Here is a 22,820-nt window from a genome sequence, read left to right as displayed (position 1 = left end):
GTGTTTCCTCGAGTCTATGATTTACAAATAGTTCCTTCTGAATCTTAAAAATTATTGTTAGATTCTCTAAATATATATTTGCATATTTATTATTTCTCTTTCAGCCATAGTCATCAACACAATCCTTGAACACTAACCTTAAAAAAATAGATCCACCATATTTTTTGATAAAAAGAAGTGCTAAGTTTAGAGAGAGACAAAATTTTAGAACCATAATTCCAATGTAAACCACTACTTTTTATTCAACCTCTGTCATGACTAAGCCACAAAATGTATGAAAGGTAAATCTATATAAGAATTGACAAAAATATTTGCTCACAACTTTCTGAGCTTGCTTGCACTTTCTTAAGGGTTTTAGTTCCTAAATAGCACTACTTTACTCAAAACCTACATTTTTCATCTCTCCTTGTACTATACTTCCTTCTAAATTATTTGACAAAATGTTTGAATGGATAAGTAGCAAGACATGGATGGGGTGTGCACAAACATGATGTTGGGAATCTCCATTTGCTATGTGTACTATTGAACACCTCCATGCACTCATGCTTAACAAATTAAAAAGATAAGATAAACCCACTTGGCAAGATGACAAGGAGTAAAAAGGTGAAAATAAGGATTGAAAGCAATTGATGCGAAAATAGCTCTTTGAAATTTTTCCTCCACATTTTTTTTAAAGTTTGAAAAATAAATATGCCAAAAAAATTAACAATAAATAATCATAGTCATGGAAAAACAAAACGTAATTTAATCAATCAATTTATGGAATGATGACCACCACTCAAATTATTTCTAGCAAAATCATATAATGGCAATTTGTCTCTAGTCTAGTCTATCAATAAAAACCCATGTTTCCTATTGACACAATGTCACCGATGGGCCATATATTGCCTCTAAATCTCATCTACATAAAAACCTAACAAGGGTTTTTCAAATAGATTTCTACATAATATCTAACACTAACTCTATAGCTTCAGTTTTACATGAAATGTACAAGTAACTTAAAAATCAAGTTCATCTAGTAAAAAAATCTTGCATCCTAACTGTCGATTCTCCCATGCACACATAGAAGCTATATTGTAGGTTTCCTATTTCTAGACTTTTCTTCAAAGTTTCTAGAAAAATAGTTTAGAGGATCCTTGTTGTCGCAACATCATTGATGGAAAAACAAACCGCAAATATCCACCTCCTATTACATCTTGAGTGCTCATCAAATTCATCCCAAGAAAAAAATGCAGTGGCAAAGCTGGAAGATTGGGAAGATTACTATTGTTAGTGACATTAATGCTTTTAGTTTCTTACTTTAGGATGGGTAGGATGTAACTATGCAAAACACAACAAAAGCACACTTGTCCTGCATGCACAGTGCTAAAATTTTGCAATAACCACATTATAGAGGAATGCCACTTCTACATCTCTTTTTCATATTAATTTTCTAAATGGTAAAATATAAAATACTACATAGAAAGTAATAGGCACCAATGAAAAAACAGAAATTAAATTTCAAAAATTTATTTTAATAAGAAATATGTTAACAATCTTAAGATAAAAGGATTCTTTTGCTAATTGCTAATTTCACACTGTTCAAAATAATAATGATGAAAAACTATAGTTTCCACCTATATAAGCAGTAATAAAACAAATTATCCACATTTAAATCAAAACGGAAATTCAACAGGATTCTTTTGCTAATTGCTAATTTCACACTGTTCAAAATAATAATGATGAAAAACTATAGTTTCCACCTATATAAGCAGTAATAAAACAAATTATCCACATTTAAATCAAAACGGAAATTCAACAGGATTCTTTTGCTAATTGCTAATTTCACACTGTTCAAAATAATAATGATGAAAAACTATAGTTTCCACCTATATAAGCAGTAATAAAACAAATTATCCACATTTAAATCAAAACGGACATTCAACATTCTTTCCCGCACACAGAAGACTTTCCGGAAATTTGAGCCTTTCTTCTTGCTCGACTTCCAAACCTTTTCTCCTGCAAATTTAGATTGCATGAGAGGTCAGCACTTCACATAGAGGAGATTTTCTAATCATCAAGTATGTGGCTTCACAAGACTTTAATCTACTCCTGAAATAAATTATAATCCAATTCTACGGGAAAACTATTTTGTGAAGAAGTCTGACACGATAACTTATCTTATCCAAGGGGGAAAAACTGCTAGGCAACAGTATCAACAGATGTAACTACAAAAAATCTAGTGATATCGCATTTACCCGTTTGACCTCTGCATAACTGTGTGTATCTTCATTGATGAGTTCAGGCTTCTTGTTCATGAGAGTCGAATTGCTAGCGCATTTTGCATTGTTAAGGCAATCCAACACTGTGTTAGCTGTGTCAATGCCTGCTCATATCATATCATAAAAGGCTACCTGAGTGAAGGGTTTTAATATTTAAAGAGCTGAAATATTGTTGTATCAAAAGTGAATGGCCTTTTACCTGCAAGATAGGCACCATGCACATATCCATTGTACTTCTGACTCGTATGCTCCCCTGTGAAATACACTGGACCAACCGGTGCCTGCATAACCCAATTGAGCCGTCATAATTAAATGCTATGGAGAAATCGTTGACGGAAACGAGTAAATGAAATTTGAACATTATGGAGTCGGACATTTTTATGTAAACAACCTTCAACTCGTGAAAATCTTGCACAGAGACACCGATCGGCCAATTTGAATACGTTCCCTTGTAAAAACGATCGTGTCCCCATTTGGGAATCAAGATATCAGACATTTCAGGAATGCCATTGCCGAACATCTTTCTTAGAACAGCCATGATTTCAGCTTTGGTCTCTTCTTCTGGCTGCTGTTCTATCCTACGAGCTTCATCGTCTTGTACTGTCACCATGAGAAGGTTCCCTCCAGGGTACTCGTTTTCCAGGTGCTGTCACAGTCATCAACCATGTCACACATGAAAAAATCCCAACTTGAGAAAAAATTCAAGATTTTGAGAGAATGGGTATTACCTGCCAGAAATTGTAATAACCTCTTTTCTCATGGGCGTACATGAAGAACTCAGTTCCTGGTCCTCCTGTTGGCCAGAATTTGTAAGGGAACTTCATGAATATCTTGCAATAGATCACCATGTCCCATTTGTATATTGCCAGCAGCTTCCACATCTGCCACATTATGTTCATAGAATGTCATAAATCCTAACAACTCCAACTTTGAATAAACTTGTTATATGTGAAAGAGTTGAATTAATCTTACGGGCAGGTCTGGCTTAAACTCAATAAGTTTAGTCTGCAGCACTCCCACACTGACGGAGACAATGGTATTCTTTGCAGTGTAAACTGAACCATCCTCTGTCGACACTTTCACACCACTGTCACCGTACTCGATTTTACGCACAACCTACAACACAATGTACGAGTCAATGCACGAATGAATACATTCCTTAAAACTGGTTGAGAGCAAGGAAATGAAGAGAGAAGAAACCTTGTTGAGTTTGAGACGCTTGTCAATTGTTTCTCCATGTTTAGACTTGAGAAAGCGCTTAGCCAATTTATGTACAACATGCTCGTATCCTCGACTGTCTGCTACGAAGTAACTGTCTTCGCCAAAGTCTTCGAACGTTGGGATGGGCTCCACATTCTTTAAGCTCGTTACACGCGGAGGTTCTGCACGCGAACATCCAGTGTTCAAACTAGCTATAAGCTGGATTCAAGATATATAAACATTGGGAATATTGCAGTACAAGATAAATACTGTCGTTGAACAACAACCTGCAATTTCGAAGTCGTAGAAGTAGAAGTCGATGGCCATCTCGAGAGGAGTAGTTGGAACACTGCATTGCAAAAAAACACAAAGCATTCATGTTCCATCTTGTCTGAAGAGCACGTATGCATTGCAAATGAATAATGATAATGTACTTACTGCCCGAAAACGCGCTGAGAGGCTAAGATTGAGATGTCATCTTCTCCATTTGCCGTAAACGTTGAAGACAGATTTGCACTGAAATCAGACGAAGCTGTCGCTTTCTCGAATGGCTCCGCCACCACCGATTGCGGCAATAAGCTTCCTCTGCAAGTGCACATACACTTCTTTCTCCGTGACCGTAAACAATGGTGTAGCGGAAAGTAGTAAACAGATTATTTAAACTAAATTGAACACTAAATTTGTACGTCAAATAACATACTCCTGATCATAGATGTTGTAGCTGAGATTACTCCAGTCAGACTTGAAGTTCCGGAGGTTGAATTTCTTGGCAAGTGGCCAAATCGGATTCATTTCCTCTCCTCCAACGCCTTCCACCCAGTTGGCACCCATCTCAACTGTGTACCCTCCCACATTCTTCTTGTGCATTCTTCCTCCGATTCTATCCGTCGCCTCCAATATTATAAAATCCGTCACCCCTTTCTCAGACAATCTCTTTGCCGCCATTATTCCTGCATCAGAAATTTTTATTATTATCATAAGCCAAAGATAAGCATTATTGTCTAGAGCTAGCACGGCATTTAAATTCAAACACTATATTGTTGAAGACTAAACCACACCGGACATGCCAGCGCCCACAATAATGGTAGTACAAGCGGTGGCATCGCCATCACTGGTAAATGACAAGCACAGCAACAGTATCGCCAGAATGTGGCGAAACGCTGTGTTAGCTAAACCCATTGAATGCTACACAGGTAATTTGGCTTGCAACTCGCTCGCTCTTGGGCTGCTATTTGTAGACGAAATTGGAGGGCGATGTTGAGATACTTTGAGAGGGAAGGGAAGGGATATTTGCACGTCTTTTAATCTTATCTTCTTTAAGAACCACACAAAAGCAGAACTTCCTCTTTTGGCGGGTACAGATGCAAGGAAAACGTGAATGAATTTCAATTATTAGGCGGGAGTGGGAGGATGTCGCATGAAGCTCCGAAAGGTCAAGTGGGCAATTTGTTGTTTGATGTTTGATGCCGCACTGCATGTCTGTACTGTACTTTACAGGCTGGCAACTTCTCTTTTATTTGTCAATGAATGAATTCAAACAAGCTCCGCAGCTTTTGTCGCTTCGTCTGTAATTTGTGGTACCGCATATTCGAAGCAAATGGGATCCAATGGTATGATATTTCTTTACAGGGATCCGCAGGCAGGGGTTATATAGGGTTACAGGTCTTTTTTTAAGGGTTATAGGTCTATTTTTTTAGGTGTAAGAAGTTCCATACTATTTTGTGGGGTCTTTACGATTAATTAGAATATTTTCTTTCACAATAATAACAGTCTTAGTTTTTTAGCCTCTTGATTTGAGCTTGTGAACATGGGGTGGTGCTGGAAATAACCCTATCAACATAGAGGAAAATTTAGCAACTTGTCTGAAAAATGATACACTCTATTCTCATCAAAATTTTAATTTTTTTACCAAAATATTAAATTTAGAAATATTTTCCTTAAACTTAGGAGCTCGAATTTCTCACTACAAAATTCATAAGGCTACTCACTTTAAAATTTTCTTGAAGCTGGTGCAACACTAATTTTTAGGAAGATGGCATCCATGAGAAGCCTAAATTTTAAAACTTAGTTGGATGCTTATTCATCTAATCTTACAAATAAATTTAAATAAATAGAAAATAATTAATTTAGATCTCATTATTAAATGTATAATGTATCAATACTTAGACACTTGTATTGCAATAATTATTATTTTTTGAATGAAAATATATATATATTTGTGCTTAAGCATTCTAGTGCATAAGTGTTAGGGCAAATTTAAGTAGGTATTTGTGAAAGTTTGAAATAATCAATTTTTTGACATTTGACCATGTAAGAGACTCCACAACATGCATCATTACTCTTAAAGCCAAAGGATTAGCTATAAGTGGTTAAATAGCATATAAAGACAATGGATAAAAAAAGTTGAATTTGATGTACTATTTACAATCTTTGGGCACATAAAGCTACCTATAAAAGCTACTAGTACCCTTTACCTAGTAAATCTTATGACATACAATTGATGAGTTTTTCAAACATTATAATTAATTATCAATGAATATTGTGATAATTATGTTTTAATACAAGTGGCTGGTATATATTGGGGAAGTTTTAGAAATGGTTCAACAAATTTTGATTAAATTATCATGGTGGTTTCGATATTCTTATATTTGGTTTTATTAAATGATAAATAGATATATTTATTTGAATAAATTTATTATTAAGAATTGTCGGCAGGCATCATGAATGGCATATTAGAATGGACGTTGATAATCTGGCCGGTTTGCTTATCATTATGTCATTTTCCTTGCTCGCCAAACGTGGCTAAATTACTGCAAACTTGAGAAATTTCCCAAGCTCTGTAGACTGAACATAATCATTGCATTGACCTGCCATTTCTAGAAAGCAACCAAAGCATTTGAAGACCATCATTTATTGAGCCTCTTATTTATGATTTTAGTAATCTTGATGATTTTAAAAAATTAAAATAATCTCATTGTGGCATGGACCCGAATGTCGCAGTTATTGCTCGACTAACTGCGACGGGGTCTGTTGTAAGCGCAGTGTGGTGTGACAAATCACATGAGACATGAAACAAGCACATTTCAAATTGAGTGGTCCTCACAAAAGATAAGCACCTTTGATTTGAAACGTACAGATTACGCCTTTATTGTTTTGTGTAAGAAATGACAGGTAATTAGATAAGGCCGCCGTTAAATCTTGTACCTTGTTTGTCATGTCTAATCTTGTACCTCGTTTGTCATGTCTAAATTGTACAATTGACTAAATTTCAAACAAACTAAAACACAAGGGTTTTTTTTGGCCCGTGGCTATACAGCCACGAAAATGCACTTCCTTTACATTACTTTTTCTAACTTTTTAAAAAATTGACTAAGTCCTCTCCTTCGTATGGAAGTACATTTTCGTGGCTGTATTGCCTTTTTTTTTTTTGAACATTTTAACATTTGATTGGTGTGTTTTCATGAGTGTGAAAAAGGATCAAGTTTGACTCTTTTTTTTTGTTTTTTTTGGGTTTTTAGTGGAGTTTCTTTGAGATTAGCCATGCCAATGCCAATTTGATTGCTGTGTTTTTGTGAATCTGAAAAAATCATGTTTGACTCTTGTTTTTTTTTTTTTTTTGGTCTTTGGTGGAATTTCTCTGAGATTAGCCATGCCAATTTCAATTCCAATTCCAACTGCATCAAATTATGAGATTTCAAAATAAATTATGATATCAATTAGGGGAGAGGATTTATTAGTTGAGCATTCTAATTTTACTCTTTTCAAAATTCTATGTAGAAATTTCAAATCACTCTATTTTTTTGAGAGTAGCTTACTTGACAAGTCTTAATACATTAAAGACCTCATACTTCTCCGGTTGATGTGGCATCACACTATTGAGTGTTTTTGGGAAAGGTGACACAGTGCATTCAATTATGGATAGTCATCATTAGCAAAAATAACTTTAAAGTCACAACTATGTGTACAATCTTATAAAAAATGTTGGAGAAGTGTGGATGTTAACAACTCCTATCACAACCATTCAAATGTGCTCAATAATTTTGAATTAATTATGATGTAATTTATAACTAATATATGACATATTATTTTAGGTAAATATATTATGATCTACATCTTTTAAATTTTATATTCAGATTCCTTACTAGTTGATATGTCATATTTAAATTATAATTGAACTAATTATTAGTAGATAACATGTTATTTTTAGGAAAATATGAGATAATTTTTTTCTTTGATTTTCCTTTTGATGATAGATATGATCTATAACATTGATGTTAAAAATTACTACATAAGAAAAATGTATTGATATAGATTGTGGAAAGTTAATAAATCTTCATTATTTTATTATAAGAAGTTAGAAAGATCCACATTGTTTCAATTATTTATAATATTATAATTTAATACTTTTTTATCATGAATTGCATTAAAAATAATTGTAAATTAGCTAAAATTAGAATTGTAGACTGTTACACACACACACACACACACACACAAAGATATCTGTGTGTGTGTGTGTGTGTGTGTGTGTGTGTGTGTGTGTGTGTGTGTGTGTGTGTGTGTGATCATTTAAGTGTCATACTCGAATCACTTAGAATGGTTTGATAACTTAAACAAATTTTATACAATCTATTTTTGCTAAATTATAAATAATAAAATAAATTCAATGCAATCTCTTTATTTATATCTTTATGTGATTTGAGATTGGGAACTCTATTTTTGTTGTGTGATTTCATTAGTAGATCATTTTTTGATGATACATGACTCTTATGGCATAAAAACAAAACTAAATTTCTTCTAGAATGACAAGGCTTTTAGGTCTCCATAAACTTTCTTTAGTACTGGAGCATTGTACTACTTATATGTGCATCTAGCATAGTTATTTAGACAAATTCAAACTATTTAATGCAAATATCATACTTGCAATGACATGTAAACTAATTATTCACGGTAACCCCTTGCTAGATCTATCTACCTTTTTGTTGTCATTTTTAGTCTTTATTAGATAAATCTAGTCAAAATGGAAATCTTTAGCTCCAAGCCAACCTTTTAGTTTTGGCTTCTTAAGATCAGAAACTTTTTACGCTTGTGATGGTGGGTTGGTTACAAGAGTTCTTTTTAAAAGATTGTATGGCCTTCTCAAGGTTAGGTTTGCCTGCCCTAAAATTTATAGTGCTTAACTATAAAATTTGAGAGCAAGATAGTTATATGTCTAAATTTAGATTCCAAGGGTTTTGGAGCAACTAAATATAGTATAAGACCACCCAAATGTAATTTTCCAAACCCAAAAGTCAAAAAAATGCTACCATATTATGTAGCCTATAGTTTTCATTATTCAAGTCTTTATCGTGTTACAAATTGTAATACAATTGACTAAGAATATAGTAGCTTCTACAAAATTAAACTAAAAAAATATAGTAGTTTGTGTGAACTTTTTGTTTTTGTTTTAGTATACTGTATAGTACATTTCATGCATGGAAAAGGATGGTGCTTGCATTTTATGAGACAAGCTTGACTTTATTGTAGTAGTGTTTTATGTGAGTGTCTTTTTGTTTACTTTTATGCATATATATTTTCCTTATTTTATGTGTAAGACTTCATTGTTCAATAGATAGGCATTGTTCAAGAACAATAAAAGGATTAATCCTTTGCACTGAAATCAAACATTTATCTTTACATCATAATGAATAGAGCTATTAATCTAATCAATAAATATATTAAAGTTAAGAGTGGCATAGGAAAATGCTTTAGGCCTAGTGCAATTGTTTAAACCCAATGATAGACCTAAGCTAAAGATTATGGAACTAAGGAAAACAAAGACATGATATTTGTTTGGTAAACTTATAAGAAGTATTTCAGAGATCAAACAAGTTAGAAAAGAAAGCTGAGGTATTATAAAATGTGAACCAAGTTAGAAAAGAAAACTGAGGTATTATAAAATGTGAACTTTGTTGAAGCATGAACTTCTAGACTATTGTTGGGAATATATGGAATAAAAAATAGTGAATTAAGCAACACAAATATTGAAATCATTGATTTTCTATAGAATTTTGTAAATCCTTAAGTAAAAGAGAGTCAACTCAGATCGATATGAATAGATGTTGGTGAGAATTTAGAATAGTTATTGTTTGGAAGTGGAAATACTCTGGTGGGGGTGGGATTGGGTGGGGGGGTGTCAATCAGAGTATACAAAAGCTTTTTACAACTCTTACTAAAAATGATTTTTATTATTGATTACTCATTGATCAAAATAAAACATTCATATGAACAAGTTCAAGTAAAACTTTAATGAAACTTATAGATCTTCAATTTGAAATAAAAGAATCAAAGCGTTTAAAAGGAAAAACTCACAAAGAATCAACACATCAATTTGTATTGAGTGGGAAACTCTCAAAACCAATAAGTTTAGTCATAGGGAAAAAAATAACTCCAAAACCTATAATTTTGTTGAGCACCAACTCTTTACACTATTTTACAACAACTGCAAGGAGCACCTACAGAATTTGAAAGTTGAGAAATATGACTTCATAGAACCCAAAGAACACCTACATGCAAAAATATGAAGAATGGGGCAAAAGAAAATTTGAAGAATGGGGCAAAAAACAAGAAGATGGCTTTGAAAATGGGAAAGATCTATTTCACAGATAATGGAATTGAATCGTAGAATACAAAGGATCAATCCTTATAAAAGGAGATCGGGACCTCAAAGGGAAACCCCAAAAGGTAAACATTTAATAATTAGTATAATTCTTAAATGTGACAATGCATAAAGTGAGATCTTAAGAAGGCATAAAAGGTAACTTAATTAAATAATTTAATTAAACCTTTCATACTAACACCCCCCTTAAGATGAGTGACAATGCAACAATAAAAATGTGTATGAAAAGAAAAGGGAACTACAATGCAAAAAGAAAACATGGGTCCTCATAACATGGTCTGATGAGGTACCTAATCACAACCAAATCTTTGTAAGGCAAAAAAATAAAGAAAATCACATGGGAAAAACCCTACTCCAAGAAGAGATAAGAAGAATGTTGAAAGACTAGTGAAGGACTATAGAAGCCTCCAAACTAGAGACTACCCTAGAAAATAGGAACATAAGGATGAACATGAAGAACACTGAAGCATGAAGAATCTATAAAGATGTGTCAAAAATTAACTGCTGATCTAAAGAACCTCCACTAAAAATTGACCCTGGCTAGGTAGATAAGACTATAATCTACATGAGTGCCCTTAGATGACACTACTCAAATCAAGAGGCACACAAAGGCAGATAGCTAAACTTGAAGATACAAATGGCATAAAACATCAAAGCCTAAAGAGATGATCAATCAAACATTAAAGATTGCCTCCAAAATAGGAACACAATGAAAAGTGTCTATATTGTAAATGATTCATCACACCAAAATGCATAGGCACCTAGCCATTGTGTTCACCTAGTACATGTAGGAAAAAAATACTATATACATAGCTCACTTTATCAAACCAAAAAAGCATTAGAACCAATAGGAGAACCTTCCCAATGTAGACGAAGGTAAGGTGATAGGCAACTAAAAAAGTGATGAAGGGGTGCTCCCCTTAACACATAACAAAAATAAAGAAATAACAACAATTTGCGAGAACAAAATATGGGCTTCTTACTATTGCCAAAAATGTAAAATTATAGAATTCAAAATTACAATATATGCTAACCCACATGGGCGCCTTTGTAAGAACTTGGTATAGCTATGATACCATGAAGAATTTTCCTTAGGGCAAAATAACACCAAGATCAAGAAGCACAAGACTAGCACAATATGGACCAAATAATGTATGATCATAACAATATGAAAATGAATAACTGATTAACTTTGGATATCAGATTATTCAATGATAGATAATTGATTGATGTATTGATGTAATTGGATTTGCAAGTACACTAGGAGTGCCTATATATAAAGGCCTCTAGAATGCTTTTAGAATGTCTAGGAGTTAGAATATGATAAGCCTCACAACTAAGCACATGTCCACCAAGAGTGGATTATCCTCCATTAAGCACAGGAGTTGGTGCAATGATGAGAGAATAAGCCTACAAAGGTGTGTCACATAAAATTATGTTGTAGACACCATGTGCTTAATTAAGAGTGCAAACAATTGTGTTGTCTATATGACAACTCAGTTAATTATGCAAACTCTAGTGTTGTAGACACCATGTGCTCATATAGAGTTGCTAACTCTTGTGTTGTCAACATGACAACCCATATGAGAATGCATACTCCTAAGTGTCTAACCTAATAAATAATAAAATAATGCATTTATCCTAAGTAAACTTAAGTAAAGTGTAAATAATAATTATTTACACTAAGACCCCCCCTTAAGTGCAACTTAGGGGAATGCACTTAAGCTCACAAAAGATATGATGAAATGCATAATGGGTCCCAGCTACTAGGCCATGTTAGGTATGTTGACATATCAGTCAAGTTTTTTATTAGTGATACACACTTATTTAGATTGTATATAGCTACCAAGCTCATTATATTGTTCACAGTGTTTACCATATATTTCAGTTGTCACCAAGATCTACAGTTGCTACCGAGTCCTTTGGACAAATCTCAATGGTTATTGAGCAATTACAATTAGAGTGAAGATCAACGGTGTAAATCGTGCATCTCAGTGTATGCTGAGTTTACCAGTGCAAGCTAAGTTGTACAGTGTTCACCGAGTTTGTAGTGTATGCGATGTGAGTCCAGTGTTAATCGAGCCTCTCAGTGTTAACTAAGTGACTCAGTTTATACCAAGCTCGAGGTAAGAATGTTTATCGAGTCATGTCATGGTAAATAAGTGATTCAATTTATATGACAAGTTTCACAATATCTACCGAGTCACTAGTGCAAACCAAGTTCAAGACTACTTGGAAGTGATTAGTATGGACCGAGCTTTTACATCTACCAAGTGCATGACAATTTCGAGCATTGACAATGGATGTTGAGTATCAAAACCTCACCGAGTCAGTCTTTAGAACCCAAATGTCTTCATGTGGGCCGACTTTGTAATATTTGTTTTAACTTGTATTGTGGTCAACTTTGTAATGTGTATAATTGGATTGATATATATGTAATGTATTGTATCATATCCAAAGTGTGTATGAGAATGTGAAGATGTGAATGCAAACAAAATCAAAGAAAAGTAGGAGTGAATTATAAAGGCTACAATAGTATAAGGAGCAACAAAGTCATATCTATCACAACAAGGTGATTAGTACTTAAAGGAATCACATTTAGTAAACCAAGTTGCAAATTAGAGATCATCTACTATTTCATCCTAATAGGTGGATCAGTCAAATCCTTTCACAAGATAGACCTAACAGTATTTTGTAAATCTCTTTACCGAGTGCATACTTAATTGTATGTTTGTAAATCCTTTCACAAGGTGGACCTAGTAGTCCTTATTGCTCCTAACAAGGTAGATCATCATAAGTGATCAATGTAAGATTTAACAGGCTAACTTTATACTACAGTACTAAAGTTGTAGGTATCATCCCCACCCTAGTTTTACTTTCTATTTGGAAGGTTTCTGGGTCACCAAATCTTTGTGTCATAGTGTTATGAATGCTTTCATATTTTTAGTTTCTTATGCATGCAATTAGATCGAAGTATATGTGATGGATTATATGCTAATTGGATTGTTGGATTAAGAATTGAAATTGTTGAAGTTACTGATTCACCCCTCCCCTCTTAGTAACTTATCTTAGTCTTGAATATTTCCAACAATTGGTATCAGGGCATTGTGGTTCTCAGGAGAAAGCTTAACAGCTTGAGCAAAGATCAAAGCCATGGAGATATTTAGACTTCACAAAGCTATTGATAATGAGAAGCTAGATTTAGAAATGGCCATTGCCTAACTCAAGAAAGCAAAGGAGCAACTCTCTCAATCCCTGAAAAGAAGAAAAGAACTTGCAATTCAAATGAATGATCATCTCTACATTGAAGAAAGAATTGAAGACCTTCATTCAAGAAATTTAGATGAAGCCAATGAAGCAATCAAAGAACTCCTAGAAAAGAATGGATCCCTACAAGAAGAAGTGAGAAAAATAAGAAGAGAACAACCAATTTAGTCAGTAAGGTTATGTGAAGTCATGGAATAGAGAAACAAGATAAAAGAAGAGATAGATGGAATGAACAATGAAATTCATAACCAATCCCTTTAGTAAGCAGACCTTATTGATTAGCTCTCTAATGCAAATGAGAAAATCATGAGCCTAAGATTTGAGAATGAAAGAATGAGAAATGATCTAAATTCTGAAAGATAAATTAATGAAAGAATGAGAAATGAGCTAAAATTTGAACGAAAAATCAATGAAAGATTATAGAATGATCTAAACTCTGAGAAGCAAATCAATGAAAGAATGATAAAATCTCAAGCAGACACGAATCAATTGAATGAGCAAAATCTCTATAGGCAAAAAATAAAAGCAGGAATTGGATATACATAAGAAGGAGAATCATCCAAGCAAAGAGCTCAAAAGAACCAAAGACTTACTTGTAATCACTGTGGTAAGATAGGTCATACATCAAACAAATGTTGGAGCAATGGAAAAGCAAAATTCAATGGAGAATGCTACAATTGCAATCAACATGGCCATAGGGCTAATGAATGCAAAGAGAAACCAAGATTTGAAGGCAAATGTCACAAATGCAAGAAACATGGACACAAGTCATTAGAATGAAAAACCAAGGTTTTGAATCTAGCATAGAAAATTGTGAAAGCAATATTTGGTTGGGACTACAACACCTAGTGTAGATGTCATTATTATGGAGAATTTGGACACATTGGAATAAATTGTGTAAAGTATCATTTGAGGAAAAGAGACACCACTAAAAGATGCTTCATTTGTACAAAACTTGGTCATCTTGCCAAGAACTACATGAATACTGATAGAATTTAAGAAGAGAAAAAGGAAAAAATTGATAACATTCGAAAATAAATGAGATAGCAATGGGTTCCTAAGTCTACCAACGATACAAGTCTTGAGTAATGATGATCAAGTCACTCAAGAATTGGGTGACTCTATCATTTCCACTTGAGTTCTGAAAGGAGAAACTGGAACTATGCTATCAAAGAAGACATCTAAAATAGTTCTAGATTGAAAGAGAAAAATGATCCAAATCAGTATCCAAGATACAAAGGCATCATAGAGTACAAGTATCTACTGAGTTATCTTCTCTATCGAGTGAGGTTGGGTCACAGACTCTACTAAGCAAGGTCGGGAGTGATAAAGATGTTTATGGTTATTGAGTCACAAAGACTTCATCGAGTGTTCAATGTAAGCGTAATGGATGATAATCTATCAATATGATGTCAATCGATCTACTTTTGTCCTAAGAATTTATGGCAAAATTTTAACAAATGCATGAAATTGAAATCATTTCTTCCTATGAAATTTTGAGTGCTATTGCAAAAGTGCGATCTTCAGAGCTTCAAAGCAGTTTGAGAAAATTTCCAGTGAAAGTTTTTGATTTCCCTTAAACCCTATTGAATGAAGATGGCATCCAGTAGCAACAAGATCAAGTAAGGATCTAACATGTTGATTCATGAAGTAGAATGGAAACCACCTAATTTCAAGCTCACTCCTATGATTACCAAAACCCTAGATTCAAGTGGAGCACAATCTCAAATCCCTCCAAAGGTACTTCTGATTAATGATATTCACACTCATTTCAAATGTGTTATTCAAGAAATTGGCACATTGTAAATGGATGATGCCCTAGGTCAATTGTGTGTAAATGGAGTTTTGAAACCCAAGCACCAACACCTAGAAACCAAAGGGTTAACTCATATCCCTCACATGCCCCATCAATTTCAAGTTAAATGGATCAGGTGCATAATGGTCAGTTGTGGTTGGAACAACCAATGGTGATCACAAATAATATGATTCATCAAATCACTAGCCTCCCAATGCTAGCCAAGGTCAAAATGATAAAAACTCTAGGTCGAGAAAAGTTGGAAAATAAAACCCTAACAGAATGGGATGATAGAGGAATGAAAATTAGCAATGTTTCTGATATGGAATTGAAGTTTGGTATTCACATCATTGCACATAAGATTTATAACTCTAGTAGGTTAAATAGCATGTCATGTGAAGCTATGGACTTGGCATACAAGGTGGTAAAGAACAATTTGTCATTTGAACTTGCCGAGCTATTACTAAGACAACTCAACAAAAACATGGAAAGCATAAGAACTTCGAAGAATAACCCATGAAAGTTTGGTTCCTTGTTGACTTGTCTATACTTTTATGTTTAGAAATTCTTTCCTTCAAAAGACACTGTTATGTGGAGAAAAGATGTGCCTGTGCTTTATCAGATAAATGAGTATATTGTACAAATGGGTGAAAATTATAATAGTATTATGGACAATTATTTTGATGTATTGAAAGAGAAAATGAACAATAGGTTCTAAATCCCCAAGAAACTAGTTGAAGATTATAAGGATGATGTATGTTTCATGGTGGATTGTGACAAAGTTTACATTTAGGTAGTTAAGCCTAGAGTTGCATAGGTAAAACCTCTTGGTTATGAGGTTGATATTGACAAAACTAAAGACATCATTGAAGCTCTTGTCAGCGAGTCAGTTGATCGTAAGGCTACATATTTTGAAACATATGATGAAGAAAAATCCAGGATTGAACTTGAGATAAAGCTTCCTCTGGAAGTAAACAAAGGGAAGAAGAGAATTAAAAAACTAAAATCTAGTTATGTTGGTCTTATATAGTTTTGAAATTTGAGTGTCAACACACTTAACCACTTTCTACATTGAAGTTGAGTACACTATGTAAGCCGAGCCACAGTGTGTGTTGAGTCATATTTCCAACAGGTGTCGAGTGACTTTAGGTGCTGAGTAGTATATAAGTGCCGAGTGATATATAGGTGTCGAGTCACAGTTAATGCCGAGCAATCTAGAACTATACATGTGCCAAGAAAACCAAGATCTTACATGTGCCGAGCAAGATAGAATGTAATAGGTGCTGAGCAAGCTAGGATAGTATATGCGTCGAGCACTAGTAGTCCAGTGTGTCGAGTAACACAGAATCAACATATGAGTTTGTGCCCTCACAAACTCAGATGTAAACCATTTTTGGAGCCGACATAGAAGGATCTCGAAGAAGAAAAAGGATAAGAATGAATCTTTTACATTTCCTATGCAATCAACATGCAACCAATTAGAAAAATGGAGAAGGCATGCAATCAATGAGAAAAATGCAAGGAATGAGTGGGAACTCAAGATTCAATATGGATCGTAGATCCATACCTAACCCTAAGTCTTCACAATCTTTAAAAGGAGGTCAAAAACCCCATTGCATGTGGAAGAGAGCAGTGTATGGGTAAACTATAGAGAAATTTAGTGTAAAGGGAGAAATACTTAGAGGAACTGAGCATCAACTACATATCTAGTTGATCAAAATTGTACAAGGAACACGACCAGATATCAAATCTTAAAGGATCAAGATCAGAAGGAGCAGATCAAGTGCCTGAAATCAGAAATTGAAGATTGTAAGTAATCAGGTCAAAGATTCCTAATAGTTTCTAGCCATTGTATTAGATAAGTGAAAATCCTATGTTGATAGGTTAGCTTAACAACTACTTTGTAGATCCTTTAAAGAGGTGACTAAATCCTTTAACAGGGTAAATCTTCATGCAAAGTGTTTGTAAATCCTCTAACTAGGTCACTATTGACACAATGTAAAGCCTTTAACAGGGCAGACCATCAGAAGTGGTCAAACATTTATTGCTGCAGTGATTTTTGTGGGTATCATCCCCACCCCAGTTTTACCTTCTTATTCCTAGAGGGTTTCTAGGTTACCAAATCTGGTGTTGTGTGTTATTGCATGTGTTTACTTTATGTTCATTTATATGTTTATATGCATGCAGTTTACTTTTTAGTTATATGTTTTAAAGGATTGAAAAAGGTTAAAAGTGTGATACTTCTGATTCAACCCCCCCCCCCCCCCCCCCCCCCCCAAAGTACTCTTCCCATTTTGAACATTCCAACAATTGGTATCAGAGCACTAGTTCTCACAAGGAAGAAGCATAACAACTTAGAGAAAAGGTTTGAAGATGGAACTCTTCAAACTTGGGAAGATCATAGACAATCAAGTGATTGAAAGAAGCTAGAGAAGAATTGAGAAAGTCCTTAAAAAGAAGGAAGGATATAGCCATAGCTGAAAATGATATACACTACAAGGAGATTGATACCACACAAGTATTTTCCAATGGAGATTCTAAGGAATTTGATGTAGCAATAGCAGAACTGATGGAGAAAAATAGAGCACAAGCTAAAGAAATTAGATTACTCAAGCTTGAACAAGAATCACAAGCCATAATGCTTTGTGAAGTGACTAAACAAAAGAAGAGAGCCATTGAAGACAAGGCCATGATAGAAGATGATAAGAGAAATCTTACCAATAGACTGAAGGAGAAGACAATTGAGTTTGAAAGGATCTCAAACATGCAGTTAGATACCTTAAGTCAGATGATGAATGCTCATCATGAGCTAAACATGAAGGACATTGAGATTTCCACTCTGAGAATGCAGAATGAACAATTGTACAATGAATTGAAGAGAGAAAAGGAGATAGCAGAAAGCTTCAAAAAACCCAATGAGGCTATCAAGTACTTTGAGCAACTACTAAAATCACCAAGGGCTAGTAATGATACTTCAAGACTTGGTTACACTAGCATTGAACAAGGAGAATCATCTAAGAATGCAAAAGAAAGGAGTAACAAAGGTAAGAAAACTAAACCTACTTGTCATTTCTTTCGTAAAAAGGGACATACCTCTAATGTGTGTAGGAGCAAGAACAGTCATCAGCATAATAAGCCTACAAATGCAAGCTTTTGTCACAAGTGCAAAAAGCAAGGACATCAACAAATGAATGCATAACCAAGACTATGAGGACACCGTGATTTGAAAGTCACTACTACAATTGCAAAAAATATGGACATAGAGCATTTGAATGTAGATCAAAGCCTATGTGGATACCTAATCAACCTGCAAGAGGAAACAACCATGGTCATCAACACAACTAGGATTACAACACCAGGTATAGTTGTCACTATTGTTAGGAATATGGACACATTCCTGAAAATTGCATAAGGACACATTTTAGAGGGAATTATAGCAAATTGTTAAGTCAAACTACATGTTTTAATTGCTTGAAGACTGGACATATCAGTAGGAACTACCCAACAAAGTCAAAAGCACCCAAGATAGAAGTCAACAAAGGAAAAGAGAAGGTTGATGTTGAACAAATAAGAGGGCAAATGAACAAGACTTGGAAGAAGAAAGATGAGTGCAGCACATCAAATGGAGAGATCACTTCACCTAAGAGGTTAAGTGATCACACTTCATTCAACTAAGCAAAAGAAAGGTGTATGAGACTGATATACAAAGTTATATCATACATCAGTCCCAAATAAAAAAGGAGTACTACAAAGAAGAAATCAGCATGAGAAAAGATGCCTAGTAAAATTTTGAAGAAGCTGCCAAGTTACCCTTAGATGCTAAGTAAAGCTCCAATGGATGTCGAGTTGACAATAGAAGCCGATTGAGGTGGTAAACTAGTGGAAGTTGAGTAAATGAAATACAATGGGAGTTGAGTCATGGTGAAACCTTCAAGTGTTGAGTTTACAGCTATATGCACAAAGCATTTAATGCTAGGTTTTGACAGTTATAAGGTTAAATTTTGCTTATTTTCATGCCATTCGAACACAGAGAAAAGATGAGAAGAGTGAAGAAGCGATCAAGCAACAACCTAACAGCCATTTGCATGGATTTCAACAACAATTCAGGAAAAATTCATTGATTCAAAGGTATTTATCAAGTGTCAAGCTACGCAGAAGTTAAAGTTTTAATACATTTAAACCCTAGTTTGGTAAAATGGCCTCTAGTTCAAGAAAACCCAAAGAAAAAGAGAGTCATGAGGTCCAATTAGTTAGCAATGGGGTAAAGCCACCCAAATATAGGCCAATCCCTGAAGTTGCCTACAGAAATGACCAAGTTGGCACATTATCCATTATCCCACCTAAAGTTGTCATTGTGCAAGATGTAAGAAAATGCTATAGATACAAAATTGGTGTCATAGGTGATCTAGAGATATTCCAAGCTTATGATAAACTATGTGAAAACAAGATTCTGAAAAGTGAATTCGAGATAGTTGAGAAAAAAGGTTTGACAAACGCCCTATTCTTTCCCACAATGTTTAAGATTGAGTGGATACATATTGTTTTAAGTAGAATTCACAATGGATGTTTATGGATGGAAATAGGACCAGTAAAGATCACTAAAAAGATAGTGCATAGGGTTACAGGTTTCCTAACCCTAGATCAGCCTAAGACCTTGCACAATGATTCCAAAGAGATCATTGAAAAGAATACTAGTGCCAAATGGAATAAGAGGGGTATGATGATTGACACTATCACTGATCGTCTTCTAGATTTTGTTGTGAGAATAATATCCCACAAATTTTATCAATTCAGCAGATTGAATAGTGTGCCATGTATAGTTATTGATGTGGCATACAAACTGGTGAAGAAAGATCACACATATGATTTATCAAAACTTATGTTGTAGCATATTAATGAAAACTTAGGAGCAATAAGGAGATCAAAAGGTGCCCAATGCAAATTCGGTTCAGTTCTTATGTGTATATTCTTTTATGTTATGAAAGAGTTTCCTTCTATAGGAAAGGTAAATTGGAACCCCAAAAAAACTATAATTACACAAATCAATGAGTTCATTGATCAGATGGGTGACAATTTTGAGGCACAAATGGCAAGTTACTTTGAAGATTTTAAGAAATCTATGAAGCAAAGGTTTAGGATACCAATTTCATTGGTAGAGCAACATGTCAATGACATATGCTTCTTGGTTGACATTGACAACACCTACATCCAGGCAGCAATAGCAAGAGTAAGATGGTTAAGGCCATTCGGATATGAGCTTGATGTAGATGAAGCCTCAACAACAATCACAATGTTGCTTGTAGAAGAGATAAACAAGAAGTCTCCTCACTTTGGAACATATGATGTTGTCAAGTCCAAAGTTGAGATTGAATTAAAAACAACCACTGCTATCAAGAAGAAAAATAAGTTGGCAAAGAAGATAAAGAAGTAATTTGGAGCAAGCATTGAAGGTGAAGTAGGTGATGAAGAAGAAGTAGAAGGACAAAGTGAAGAAGAAGAAGAGCAAGGGCAAGGCCCAATAGGATTGACCCAAGGTTTAGGAGAAGACAAGGAGGAGGTGCCGAGGAAGAAGAAGCCAGGGAAGCACCTACACCTACTGAGCAAAAGAAAAGGAAGACAAAAACATAGCCTATAGCTCAGCCCAAGCCTAAGAAGGTCACTAAGCCAACTCAAACGAAGCCAACTCTAGCAATAAGGGCATCCACTCAAAAGGCTAAAGAGGTAATAAAAGAGAAAAATAAATCCATTGAATAGCCTACTGAAGAACCAAAGAAGAGAAGGAAGTATGTGGCTCAACCAAATACTGATGATGAAGAAAGAATAGAATCATAGGATATCAACCAATTTAGAGTGGTAAGTCATCCTCCTAAATCTACCTTATACAAAATTTGTGAAAAGATTAGGAGTGCAAATTTAAATGATTTAAAGACTCTTGATTTTAATAAGCTCAGTAGAGAAGAGCAGAATAAAGTAGAGGAATCTGTGTATGCCATGATGGCAAAATTTAAAAAGAGACCTCTAGATATTCATGCAATTGAATATCTTGCACCCAGAAATGTTTTGTGACTTGCCGCTTTAAGAGTGCTTAGTGTCCATACTTGAGAAACTATTTTTCAGATTTTGAGTCGTTTTGAGTCTGTTTGACTAGGTTTTGAATCCCTCAAAGTTGGTCATTTAAATTTGTCATGTTGATGCACATTGCACATAATTCTGGGAAGCCCTGTTTGATGTGTTGTAACTTTTGACCAGTTGATTGAAATGCTGAAATTCCTTTTGTGTTGCATCATAGAGGTCAGCGAATTGTCATGTTTCAAGTTTTAGCTTATGACGAATCCATTTGATCAGTTTTCAAACGAGATTCCACACGCAATTTCTATCTTCTTACTGGCGTCAGCATTTGCAGATTTATCAGGACCCCTGTTCATGACGTTATAACTCCTAATCTATGATTTTTAAGATAGAATGGATTGTGCTACTATGGTGTACTCTAAGAATACTCCAAGTGTGTCAGTTTGCAAGTCATGACGAATCCATTTGCACACTTTTCCAGGTCATTTCCATTTGCAAAAAATGATTTCCTGCCATTGTCTCCAGTCAACAAATCCAAGTAGCCTACTTTGACTGTTCGCCAAATGCGTCCTATTGTTCATCATGAGACCAAATCCTAGATTTATATTCACCTCATGACAGAGATTCAACGCCCTAGTTTTCGTTTCCCCAAGTGTCAGTCTACCCAATTTTTAAAAGCCAAATCCGAACCTAGTTTAGTGTTTTCTGACTTGTCTACTTGCAAGTAATTATGAGAAGATGACTTTGACGACGAATATCTTTTGATTGGAAATTCTTCATAAGACGAGATCTGACAGGGTGAAAGTATGCGGAACAAAGATTCAGTGTGCCAGATTTCAAAGCTCGGTCAGGTGTTTGGATTAGCTTTTAAGGCTAGTCAACGGACCTCTTGACACAAAATTGACAGTTTGCAGATCAGTGACAAAATGAGTTTTAAATGTTGTTTCAATGCTCGATTTTGATTCCAATCAGTTTGAGAAGGTCAATGGATTAGTTTGAGGATTCGGTTGTTTGGGAACGAAATTTTTTTAGCCAGACCCACTTTGGGGCCCGGCTAAATGCATCAGAATTATGACAATCACAGATCTACATATGGTTATAAAATGATGGGTGGAGATAGAAGTGAGGACTACCAATTAAAATAGGTTTAATTGCTACCAAAATTGCATAAAGGATAAAATCAAATCAAATAAGTGCCTTGGCAGAGTAGGAGGGGCTCAAATAAAATTTGTCCTTGAAGCCAATCAAAAGCTTTAAAAAATGAAAAGCCAATCAAGGTGCATTCAAGAAAATCATCCACCACACTCAAACGTTCAATAGTCACGTTCAAACAAGAGGAAGACACATCAAATAAAGGTATAGCCCATGTTAAGAACAAAGAGTTTTCTCAACAAAAAACATCAGTCATAAGTCCAAGCCGCTATCTAATCACTTTGCCCATGCCTTATTGAAAAAATGAGCAAACCTTGTGCTAAAAGAATCTAGTGGCATAATTGAAGTGGAGCCGTAGGTAAAATAAGCTCACAGGAGTGCTATCAAAAGATGAAGATTCTCCATGCAAGTTTCTATAGAA

The 22,820-nt window shown here is 34.7% G+C and overlaps 1 protein-coding gene across 1 annotated transcript; it reads right to left on the bottom strand.

The window, feature by feature from the left end:
* Nucleotides 1–1,789: 1,789 nt before the first annotated feature.
* LOC149547980 (polyamine oxidase 1-like) lies at nucleotides 1,790–4,743 on the bottom strand. The gene is made up of 11 exons (XM_089792011.1): nucleotides 4,520–4,743; nucleotides 4,162–4,411; nucleotides 3,900–4,046; nucleotides 3,749–3,810; nucleotides 3,462–3,643; nucleotides 3,234–3,377; nucleotides 2,990–3,142; nucleotides 2,653–2,907; nucleotides 2,461–2,542; nucleotides 2,238–2,365; nucleotides 1,790–1,998 (listed from the first exon to the last, which is right to left on the bottom strand). Exons 1-11 carry the CDS (start codon nucleotides 4,638–4,640, stop codon nucleotides 1,921–1,923), a joined length of 1,602 nt encoding a protein of 533 aa, XP_089648137.1. The 5' UTR covers nucleotides 4,641–4,743; the 3' UTR covers nucleotides 1,790–1,920.
* Nucleotides 4,744–22,820: the final 18,077 nt, after the last annotated feature.

Source organism: Cupressus sempervirens, chromosome 7 (genome assembly GCF_028749045.1).
Source record: "Cupressus sempervirens isolate cs-2001-9-10 chromosome 7, ASM2874904v1, whole genome shotgun sequence".
NCBI lineage: Eukaryota > Viridiplantae > Streptophyta > Pinopsida > Cupressales > Cupressaceae > Cupressus > Cupressus sempervirens.
The sequence above is the reverse complement of the archived record's forward strand: the minus strand, read 5'-3'. Positions and strand labels throughout refer to the sequence as shown.

Bases quoted from the DNA above. Each gene is read 5' to 3' on its own strand.
- LOC149547980 (XM_089792011.1), bottom strand. From the start codon at position 4,640: ATGGGTTTAGCTAACACAGCGTTTCGCCACATTCTGGCGATACTGTTG. The intron at 4,412-4,519 runs GTGTGGTTTAGT...TTTCTGATGCAG, and splicing joins TGTGGGCGCTGGCATGTCCG to GAATAATGGCGGCAAAGAGA. The intron at 3,644-3,748 runs GTTGTTGTTCAA...GTTCGCGTGCAG, and splicing joins CTACGACTTCGAAATTGCAG to AACCTCCGCGTGTAACGAGC.